The sequence below is a fragment of the Plectropomus leopardus genome, chromosome 14 (genome assembly GCF_026936395.1).
Source record: "Plectropomus leopardus strain MGB_pleo_1.0 chromosome 14, ASM2693639v1, whole genome shotgun sequence".
In the NCBI taxonomy this organism is placed as follows: domain Eukaryota; kingdom Metazoa; phylum Chordata; class Actinopteri; order Perciformes; family Serranidae; genus Plectropomus; species Plectropomus leopardus.
Window position 1 is genome coordinate 19041562 of NC_142189.1, and position 12122 is coordinate 19053683.

Below are 12122 nucleotides of genomic sequence, written 5' to 3' on the forward strand. Positions count from 1 at the left end.
CAGGCTGACAGCTGCACTATTTATATGCCAGGCCTGACATGTGAATGCTATAGATCAGGATGTGAGGACATACTTGCATTCTGACATTCACATGAGAGGCTATTGCCCTGCAGAGTGCCGCCCCTGCTACACGCAGTACAATGTGCTGCTATACTAAAGCACAGTCTGGCGTATTATCTTTCCCCAGAAAAGCTTCACTGACCATTTGTCAAACTGTGGACCTGCAGCGCACATTCATGAATTCCCACTTTCCCTGTTTCTTCTTTTTGAGCTTGTTATCAGAGTTAAGAATCACGGCCTTGTTTTAAAAGGTCTGGTTTTGCTCCCGTGAGACACATCACGGAGGTTAAGTCTGATATCAAGCTGTGGTATGTGGAGTTATGACTTTAGAAGTACACCATGGGAAGAAAAAAAGCTGGCTGCAATGAGCCGAATACAGATCCTCACGCAGACGCCAGAGCAGAAAGCCTCACACCATGCTGGTGTCGGTGACAGGTTAGGAACTCCCATTACACTTTGGCACGAAAGGCTAGAGCACTTCACACACAGATGTGAAGCGGATGTGTGTAGCTCATCAAATCTGTCACTGATTAATTTGATTTTAAAATTAAAGCGATTTTTAGAAACATATAGGGACAGCTGTTCACAGGTGGGGTGTGGGCTCAAAATTGATAATCTGCAGGCTCCAACGCACATATATTGGTGCACACACACACACACACACACACGCACACACACACTTGAGCTCATCACAGTGCCTATCAAAGAGTATTCCCCTTGGTATAAAGATCGGGCCGCTCAGCCAGGCCGCTCTCTGTAGCCTTGGACCAGGAGTGGCCCTGATTCTGGCTGAAAAGAACAATCTATCCCCTGGTCAGGTAATTAGGCCGTGTCAGTGGAGCCATGTGTGCTCGCCCGTTTGCACTGAGAGCCAGTAATGAGCTGGCCTTCCACCCTTTAACCCCTAGCTCTCCCTGATCCCTTTGCCTTGGTTTGCCACTGGAAAGAAAAGGCAGAAAAGGGAGGGTCTGGAGGGACAAAGCGAAAGAGATTTGAACATAATGGAGAGAGTCGGAGGAAAGAAAGAAAGAGTTCGGGAGAGTGCTTCCTGTGAAGTCTGAAGTGAGCAGCGTAGGCCAGCACCCTATCAGCAGACTACCGTCTCCTTAGCTGCTGAGAGTATCAGGACTTCCCCGTGACCTTTGATCCCAGCGATCAACAGACGATTACACTGAGGTGAAATAGGCCTTGTGTTAATCTGGCTGTCGTGCTTGGCTGGCCTCTGTTACCAACAGAGAGAATCGATTTCTAACAATACTGGAGTCCCACCATGTGAAAAAAAGACTAAGGTAAATCACCCTGACATTTAGCTATCTGGAGAGAAAATGTCCACTGTCTATACACTAATGCCAAAAAAAACCAAACATCTCCATTGGGCAAGAATCCTTCTTTCCTTCCTTCCTCTGTCCTTTTCTTCTCTTATCATCATCGCTTTCTGTGGCACGATGCCATGCGAGCACAGCTGCACCAAAGAAACAGCAGCCAAGATCATCTGCTGGGCTTCAAATTGGTGGCAATGGAGCAAGTCGTGGCAGCAGGCAACCAGTGGGCCAATAACGGAAGCCCTCCTGGATCAAAAGCACTTGGTCTTTACAGATGAGCGCACATGTGGTTGTCGATTTATGGAGCAAAAAGAGCACAGGGAGAATTGTAGATTTTGATTAATCAGTTTCTTGCTTTGAATAGCTGCACAGCACAGCTTGAAATTTGTTTTTTAAATTACATTAAAGGAACAGTTCACCCCAAAATTAAAAATATATATTTTTCCTTTTATCTGTTGTGATATTTTTCAGTCTAGATTGTTTTTTGTGTATGTGATTTATATTGGCAGTAAGTATGAATGTGAGGTACTTTATACTTTTACTCCACAGCATTTCAGGGAGAATATTGCACTTTTTACTTCACTACATTTATGTGATTGTTAGTTACTTTACAGATTAAGATTTTTTCATAAAAACACAAGAAGGTATGAAATACCTTTGTTATAAATTAAATTACCAAACAGTTTATAAAGGGCCAGATGAAACAATTAGTTGATTCATCAATCAGTTGATCATTTACATGCCAATTACTTGGATAAACATTTAAGTCTTTTTCTATTTTTTTTTTTTTTTTACCATTTTGAGTTTTTTGGGGATGTTTTTGTTTTTTGTTTTTTGCATTGCATACTTTTACTGTTAATACTTTGAGTCCATTTTCTTGATTATACTTACTTTACTTAAGTACCATTTTCAATACAAGACTTTACTTTTTTTACTTTATTACTTTTACTTAAGTAAGGAATCTTAAAACTTCTGCCACTATTGTTGGCCGTAGAGATGTCTGCTTTCTCTCTAATTTAATGGAGCTACACGGCACTCAGCTTGTGGTGCTTAAGATAATCCACAGAACTTGGCAGGAGCAGTTTCATGTAGGAGCTTTTTTCTTTCTACTGAACTACACCCTCAAACCGTGAGCCTCTCATCCATGAGTAGACACAAGCTTTCTTCTCTTTATATCTTTCTTCAGTTGATATGGTGGCGAGTGTAGTACATAATACATATAGTAATTATGACAGATCTGTCTCATTGGCTAAAAACACTCAAACTTTACCACCATTTTACTCCCAATTGTTTTTGAAGTTGTATGGAGTAGGTCAGCAGTGGGACGGTTTTTCTGAAGCCACTATTTTGAAATGGCCTTTTTACTTGCTGCCGGCAAGATCTTTAGGAGGAAAGTATCATCTTTACTTAATCTGTCAGGGATATGTCCAAGATAAAGGGTTGTGAATGTTGCTCTGATACGGAAACCTAAAGTTTTAGTAGAGGGACAGCGAGTGTAGTTCTACAGAGAGAAAATAGTTCCTACATGAAACTGCTCACAACAAGGTCTTTGGATTACCTTAAGTAACTCGGTCATGATTTCTGGAAAGAGACATTGATGTTGAGTATTTCAAATTTATTTTCACGGCGCTTTGAGGACCACAAGGTGATGAACTCTCCCCTTCTAAATGTTTGAAGCTCAAATCTGAGAAGTTGGGATTCTGCAACACACTCAAAAAGTACATTTAAGTGCCATTTGCTAAATTCAAGGCAGCTACATTCATATGAACCCGTGTCATCCATTTACAGAGAGAAAGCCAGATAGTTTCAATTCCAACAACCACAAACATCATTCCAGATGTTAACCAGAGCCTTTTCCCTAATGGGAGATTCAAGGTGCCCTATAATGGGCTGTGTGGGGGAGTGCCCCAGGCTCCCTGCTTGACAGGATTTCTGTCTCAACACACACACAAGGTCCATCTCTGCTTCTTTGTCTGAGCAACATCACATGCTCTCCCCACAGAGAAACCAAGAGGGAATCATGAATTGAAGTTTATGCCTTTCGGCACAGCGTAACTCCCAACACTCGTGAGTGTGTGTGGGTTTTTGTCATACTGAGGGATCTGGTTTTAATGAAAGAAACAAGCTTGAGAAAATAACACCCATTTCTGCTGTGTTTGTAACTTCATATCCTGAAGGGACATTTCTCTCTGTCCAAAGAGGGCCACAGCCTCAAATATGTGGCATTGAGCAACCCATCCCAGCTCCAAGGGCCACTAATTGCTTTTAGACACATAGATGGAGAACACAAGTCAGCGTCTCCCTTCTGTGCCAGGCCGTTTGATTTGCCCTAGATTGCGTACATGCAGTTAAAAGCTTTTGATGGCCGCCCATAAACCATCTCTGAAGGCACTTGTTGACATTAAAGGGAGGAGTGAAAATCTGTCTTCAATTGTCGAAAAGGAATAACACTGCCAAGACTCGTAACAGACTGCAGTTATCAACAGTTAGAGCAGAAAATTTACGGTTTATGTTTCTGATGGGAAATATTAAAGTGCGCGGAGTTGATGATGTTAGCAGTTAGTGCTGTTTGGTCTGTACACTGAGTCTGCCTGGTGAAGAATGTCACAGAGGTTTGTCAATCAGGTCTGAGACCAGATGTCCCTGTCAATGCAGAAAGAGACCCATCACTAAAAAGCTTCATATCTGCAGCCAGATGCTAAAAAATGACAATGTCAATACTTACAGCTTTTCCTGTAAAACACATTATTAAATTCAGAAACAAGGTACAGCATAATTCATCACATAAAACTAAAGGCAAACTCGGGGTCTTTACTTTAAAAGTCTATTAAACATCAAACAAAACACAGACGAATGCTTATCCAACGTGAGAGAAGAGTTATGGTGACGCTGTGGGGTGGTCATTCGAAATGCCCTTGAGGAGAAGGTCAGCAGATTAGTGTTGCGATGACCTCTGACCTCAGATCACTCAGACTCCTTGACTTCTGAGGAATGAGAGGTCAGCACTCCTGCAGAGTTCTGACTCACCAGTTCTCTGCAGGGCTTCATCTCCTCCAAAGAGCCGAAGTTACATTTGTCATGACAAGACGTAACATGATGCAAGCTACAGCATAAAGGGAGGAATTTTAAGAAAAAAAAATGGTTTATCAAAGTATGTCATGACTAATTTTAATTGACTTAGGTTGAATATTTGGAATATATGCAATCACTTTTCCTCATGATTGCATTGCCCTAGAAAGTCTATTTTATTACATTCAAAGCGCATGGCGATCTTGTCAGAACACACCAAGCTGACAGTCGCCCGTCGGTCAGTGTATGACCGTCGGTGAGCGTCTGCCCTCCTTTTTTTGCGGCATGTCGTGCATCTTTAGCACTCATTGGTACCTGCCAGCTTTTTCCTGCCAATTTAGCATGTTGAGACGGTATCGGAGCCCATCGGTGAATGAATTCATACTGGCAGTTCAGCTCAGCGTATGAGAAAAGAAACAGAAGTGAGGAAACTAAACTAACGGCTAAAGTCAAGAGGGCTTAAGATCGAAACAAATTTGTTAAATTACATTAGATATTCAGCAGAAAAAGTTTGCATTTGATCGTGTTATTGTTCTTTAGCACATGGTAAATATGCTTTGTTCCTTCAACATCAGGTTGTGTTGCTAATGTGCTAACTGACTAACTAGCGTCTCGAATCCTTCCTGTCGGTCTTCCTGTTTCCCTTTTTGAATGACAAATGCAGACTACCACTGCCTACATGTATGGAGAGTTATTTCTTCTCACGCAAGAACAGAATGTATGTGCTAGCTGGTAGTTGGCTATAGTCTTTGCGGCATGTTCAAGCGCAATTTTTTGGTCATGAAACAGAGAAAGTGAGGTGACAGAAAATTCTTTGATGTTGGTTTGGTATGTCTGGACCTTTATGGCCCCAAAAACACAAAAGAGCACTCAAGTAGTTAGACCTTTACATTCCCAATTATTGTCTGCTATTTGACGCTTCGGGAATTTAAGCTTGTTCTATTGCATTGCTCTGAAGTAGCTTCAAATGGCTGTAAATGCATGAAATGTCATGAAGTTGAAAAAGGAGACATGAAAGACATACTGGTTGAGGCTGAGGCATGAAGTTGTTGACCCTGGAGATGCTCCACATGCCCTCGAGGTACTGCTGAGCCTGAATGGTGACGGAGCTCACGGATCCACTGATCTGTCCTCCTGCCAGTGTCACCTGCACACTCGTCTTTGGTCCTGAAGTGACAGCGGGACTCTGAGACCAGCCTGGTACCCTGTGCCGCTCCCCCAAGGGCAGGACAGAGTGGGCAGCTGGTTGGCCTTTGGACAGTTGTTTTGCATGGACACTAGAGGACGACACAGTGAATCGCGCAGGCTGTGGTAGAAAGGATGTAGTGGGCAGGGCCGCCATGTCTGAGCTGAGGGCGAGGATGGGAGCGTTGAGCGTCTGGAGGGCCTCCTGCCTCAGTTGGTGGAGAGGTGTGGAGCACACCTGACAGCAGCTGACACCAGCGTCATGGATCCCAGGTGTTTGGAGCTGCTCGAACAGGAAGGTTGCATATCCAGGGTCCTTCAGAGAAAACACAAAAGAGTGGGACTTAAAAGGTGAAGTGTGTAAAATTTAGGTGGTTTTGGTAGTGTCTATAAGCGTATCGTAGATTCCAACCAGCTAAAACTTCTCCCAGCTTTGCTTATCGGGAGACAACTGATCTTCAAGAGGTCTCTCACTCTCCAAAACAAACAGGTAACCAAAACCACCACAAACACTGAATAAAGCGGTTTCACATGTTTTTTGTTTTTTTTTTTAGCATCACAGGGATCAGCTGCTAGTCTACAACATGCTCACCCCTTTTCTTTCCTAACTTAATATGTGCTCACCTGTCTCTGATCCAGACATTGTTGAGTTGGTTTTTTTTTGGTTTTTTTTTTCAATCTAAAGAGGTCTCTTCCTTTTCAAAACAAACAGACCTGGTATTTTAGTTGTAAAATCCATCTATTTCTGCAGCACTCTGGCATGATGCTGCAGGCTGCTAGTCCAATGCATCCTAATGTTAACTCACCTTTTTTCTTGATAAATTAAAATTCAGACATTCAGGAGATTTAGACTGAAAGCTGGATTCTCTTCTTTTCCAAAACAAACAGATTGGGCGATTTCAACCACTAGAAACACTCAAGAAAGTACTTTCACTTTACAAGCAGTGTAACTGGTGCTGCTCATTGCAGTTAAACCTCTTACTACAGTGACCGACACAAAAACGCAAATGGCCATATCTGGAGCCAATGTTTGGTTCGTCCATTCTGGGCTTCAGTAGAAACATGGCAGTGCGACATGTCAATCTCCATAAACTAGGGATCCCCTATGTAGATGTTAACAGCTTATTGTAAGGTAGGGAGGACAAAACTATTCTTATTTTCAGGTGGTTATACACTAAAGAAAACATACATATTATATTATATTATATTCCATTTCTAAATCCTACACACTGGCCCTTTAACACAATAAACATGAAGGAAGTTGATATCCACTATATATCTTATTATCTGTTCTTTTGAAAGGATTTCCTGTGTGTTGTTCACATTTTCCAGGCACGTCAGTGGTCTGCTAGCAGTGTGGTCCCTGGCTGCCCTCTGGGACCCTCACACCCCTTCTTTCACCACTTCCTCTTTTTGGGGATGTTTGTTTGTTTAGACTGAGATGCCTCGCCTGCATGCAATTTAAGACTTCTGATCAGGTTCACCAGGCGTGTGCTCATTACCCATGCTGGGAGGCTAAGACCGAAAAATCCAAACGTGAGGAGACAACTCTGAAATAATGCTCTGGAGGATTAAAGATCCCACAGAGACATTCCTATCAAAAAAAAAAAAGTGGAATGTGTCTTCTATTTGCGAAGCTTTAGAAATAAGACGGCCGAGCAGTTTCCGACATATTACTGCTTTTACTGACGGTGTCCAGTGGTGTTTTGTCCTTTCGCTTCGTCTCTAAGAGGACTCCCTAGGGTGTCCGTCTCTGCTTGTGAGGAACGACAAAGGAAAACAACAGCTGAGGGGACTCTAGAGCCTAAAGCCATACAATTTACATATGATAAGTGTCCCAGCATGAAAACATATGATAAGCCACCAAATGTGAAAATAACTACCTCCTCCATAAAGCTGGAGGCACACAGAGTGATCAGTGAACTATTTAAATCCTATGCAGGAGTGGAACATAACTTTCTCTGTGTTTTAGGGAAACAAACACTCACACACAAACACTCACACAGACAACACGGTCTCTTAAGAGGCATAAAGGGCCAGTGGGCTTCTGCCCAGTGGAGTCGTGCCCTAAGACAGGAGCTCACAGCCCATACATAAATGTTTATGAGGCCTTTGCTCCGTGGAACCTCCGAGGTGATCAGGAGGAGTGAAGCAGCGGGGAAACAGCAATCCTCTGCCCTAATGCAGTGCCACTTAATATAGCTAACCCAATAGACCTAGAGACCAAAGAGGCAAGCTGAGGGACTCTAAATCTCCACCCCATGAAAGCAGCTCAATACAAAGACTTTTAGATGACCTTTCTCTGCAAACACACACAGAATTATGATCAAGCATCCTTCCAACAGCCTTACAGAAAATGGAAATGTATCATCTGTATATTTCTCTTATTCTCAAAAATGGACATAAATCCACTAATTATCCCCAATGACAGCGAAGCAAATCTCTATATCTTTTATCTGTACTTAACCCTTTGAAATCTAAGCATTTTAATTGTATTTCTTTCAAAAACATAAGGAGAATGCAGGAGGAGAGGAATGAGCAAGAAATTAGGTAACATAACAAGGTACAAGAAAATTACCTGAAAATAACAAAAAAGAAGGAATTTTAAAAAAAAAAAGTGCTGACAATTGAAAAAAAAAAAACATTAGTTTTTTTTCTGTAACATACTTTAAAAAAAATATAATTACAATAATTATGAATAGTTTTATAGACCCCCCCCCCCCCACACTTGATTTTAAGGGCATTTTTGCAATTTGTGGGACATTTTCTACAAAGTTGCTCATAGCCTTTTCCCCTCATGTATTTGAAAGAAATTAAACCAATTTGTTTAGGTTTCAAAGGGTTAAAGGACAATCATGCATAGGACTGTAACTGGGTTGCAGATGTTGGACTGCTTCTGGTTAACGATTTACTATATTGGCTTCTTACTTTACATGTGAGCAGGCACGCTCAGGATGCGAGCACAGCAGAGAAATACACTCAGGATGTAGAAAATCCCATAAATCTCAGAGCGAAACATGAGCTGATGGCCGGCTGATGGTAGATCAAGTGCAGTGTGATATCAAGTGAATGTTGATGCTATAGTGAGGTATGGATTTAAATGTAAGAAGCTTATAAAAGAAAAAAAATCTGGCACATGAACGATCTACTGGTACGCTCAGACTGGATTTTTGTGCACGAAACAGGACAGTTAAATAAGATGAAAGAGTCTATGACAAAACACCACCGGCTGCTATTTCACAGTCTAGTCTGGCTTCATGTACATGCGTCCTAGACAGGAAATTGAAGCAAAGTCATAACCAGTCAACTCCGCCCTTCCATCACCCCCTCACCCTTTACCCTCCGACCACCACCCCTTTACCCACCTCAGGGCACTGATAGATGGAAGAAATCAATTTCTCTCTCTCTCTCTCTCTCTCTGTGCATTGTTAAGTGTTGATTTAGGGGAGCTAATAAAAAGACACACAAAGCTGAGCCCATCTGCTATTCAGTTAGCATTCTGGAGGTTAGAGAGCGGGCTTCTCCTGTAAAGCTGTCGCGGAGCTTTATGCCCGGTGGAGTGAGTAAAGGGTCAGGGCCACACGGATTATGAGGTTGATGGCGTTGATGATGATGATGACGTTGAAGGATGCGGAGGAGAATGATGTGGGTGTGATAAAAACTGAAGGCCACAGAATCCATCTTGATAAGAGAGATGGAGGACAGGATGTCAAAAATTAAAGGAATAGGTCTAATTTTTCTTTGAAATGGGGTTCTATAGGGTACTTATCTATAATCAGCATATTACATACAGTAGATGGCAGTCAGCACTCCCCCAATTTAGAGAAGCAGGCAGGAGACCAACACAAAATATTGCCGCATCAACAACAAAACTCATTATAACCACTTGAAAAAAATTGCAGGGGCCCCCAGTAGCTCACCTGTTTAAGGGCCTGTGTCCTGGCCACAGCAGCCACGGTGTTGCTGTGTGTTGTTCTTTCTCCCCCTTTCATACTTATATCTGTCCTGTCAACATAAATGGAAACCTCCCAAAATAATTTTAAAATAAGCATTCTACTGCTGGGGACAGGGTCAGCAACGAAATGTATTTTATCAACCTAAAAAAGGTCCCACGCAAAAAGTCAATATCATTTCAAGTGTATGCTATATTGGGAGTATTTTGATTGCTTTACCTTAATGTCTGACAGTGATTTCCAACTTGGAAATTAAGCTGTGTGACTTATGTGACTCTGATGTATCCAAACTAACCCTTTAAAACACCAAAGTCACACAGTTAAATAACACAAATTAAATAACTGAGGTGGAGGTAAAGCAGCAGCTCCTGTGTTCAGCGATGTTAAATCACTATTTTTCTCAATGACGTCTGGCTTCAAAGGGCTTTTTATTGGTGGCTAAAATAAGTTTTCTTGGCAAATTCATCCGCAGCAGCAGATCGCTTGGCTTCCATGTCGGACTCCCGCTTATTTCTCCAAACTGGTAGCGTGCCAACAAACTGTTTGCAATATATTGTCTATGGTTAAGTACCCCATACAAACACACTTCAAAAATCTGAACTATCCCTTTAAGATGGGTAGATATTCCACACATTGTCCAGAGAATGTAGATTAAAAATATACGTAAATATGACACAATAAACCTTGTTGAAAATTCTCTGTGTAGTTGCAAGCTTTAACAGTTTACTCTCATGTTTACGCCAACTGCTTGAGAGCTTGTGCATAAGCATAAAGTGGAAAACACGAAGCATATTGTTTCTTTTATCATCCATATGATCTATTACTGACAGGTGCAAGTGGGTGTGAAGAGCAGTGCCACTGAGGAGAAGTATGTAATGCAAGGCATCAACACAAACCAAATGTTCAAAGTGGCTCCCGAGAGGCATGGAGATACTTCAGGGCTGTGTCTCCGCGGCCATTGTTCTGCACAAGTGGGAGACGGTTTTGGTTTTCAGCCCGAGGTTTTATCCATGGAGAGAGTCGAACTGCACGAGCGAGGATAAGAGGACAGAGAGAGGTGGGAGGAGGTGGGCCGGGGTTGTGGCCCTTGCCTGGAGGCTTGTGGGTGGTTGTGTTGGTTTACTGCCTGTCAGCGCTGATCTTTATTAAACTCTGGGGACAAATGCAGTCAGATGCTATGGCCTTATTATGGAAAGGAGGTGTGCCAAGCACGCTGGGGAGAGAAAGCCCTCCCTTTGGAATGAGATGCCCTTAGAGACCCAAGTTTTTCTCTGTCCCTCACACTAACTGTGATGAAAACCAGCAGCAGGAGAGAGAGAGAGCACCACCCGACTAAGTGACTGCCTCTCTGGGCTGATGGAGAGTGTCATCACAGACAGCCCGTGCCCAGAGGCTGATGGAAACAAGCCCCTCCGTAACCACTTACAGTATGGATGAGGCGACAGAGGGAAAGATGCGCATGATTTCCCTCCCATGCCTCCTTAAGGTGCTAACGGAAGTCACATGTAGGATTCGTCCTCGTCTCGTCAGTACACCTTTTCCTCTAACCAGCCAAAGTGAAACCGCCTCCTGACTCTTTCCACATTCAGCATCTGATGTAGCTCTGATGTGGAGCGTCAGGCCAGATGCAGCAAGCTGACTCAAATCAAGTGAAGGTCAGAGTGATTTGAAATGCATGAGGCTCCTTGCTAGCAGAGAGACTTTTAGGCACGCTCCATTGAAAGTAAAATACCCTGGGAAACCATATTTTCTATTCCAGTTGAGCCCAACAGATATTTCCCAGACATAAAAGCTCCCTGTGACCCACCGCCGCAGTGGCAGAAAGAGAAATGAAGCAAAATTGTATCAATGTGCATCTGCGATGAGAAAAAAAGAATGAAGTGAAAAGTTCTGACACACTGGAGCCTGCAGCTCAAATCTGTTTTAAAGTTGGCAGCATTCTGTCTGAATGTGATTTACTTTCTTATTTCTAACATCAGTTATAGTGCAATTCACCCAAAATCAGTCCAGTCACTATTCCTTGAATGAAAGTTGACTTAATGATCAAACTGCTCAGTCTTCCTTTCCTTCCTTCCCCTTCCAGGTTTCTCTGTTATTATTCCACCAGCATGGAAACATTCCTCCGAAGGAGTCAGCACACCACGCTGCTTTATATCTGTCCTCATGAAACTTTGTTCTCACCAGCACCAGTCCTGTTTACACATTACAGTTCTTCAGCACTTCCTATGACCACGTTTCTTGTAAAGTCAGGACCACATACACAGCAGCTTGCCAAATTTAATGCCTTTCAACTTCCTCCTCTGTGTGGACGCGACCGAGCCGATCTCTGTTTACTCGGCCTGAGACAGTGTTGACCCTAACCAAACACACCATGTCCTCATGTCTCAAAGGGATTGGCCCCCCAATAAACCTGCAGGAGCCCAGTCCAGATCCCGGGATGAGGACGAGAGCTTCCAGCCGGCCTGCTTTCCCACAGGTAGCCCGGCTCACCCTGACAGCCAAAGTCAGGAGAAAAACGAGCACAGCTGCTGGC

At 42.9% G+C, this 12122-nt stretch overlaps 1 protein-coding gene across 2 annotated transcripts in view; it reads right to left on the minus strand.

Annotated features, from left to right (window-relative positions):
* kif26ab (kinesin family member 26Ab) overlaps positions 1 to 12122 on the minus strand; it is an 88853-nt gene that overhangs the window by 46731 nt on the left and 30000 nt on the right. For both annotated transcript variants that reach the window (XM_088087342.1, XM_042500467.2), the window contains exon 3: positions 5476 to 5952. In XM_088087342.1, the coding sequence (XP_087943468.1) occupies positions 5476 to 5952 (477 nt within the window). The remainder of the gene's footprint in view (positions 1 to 5475; positions 5953 to 12122) is intronic.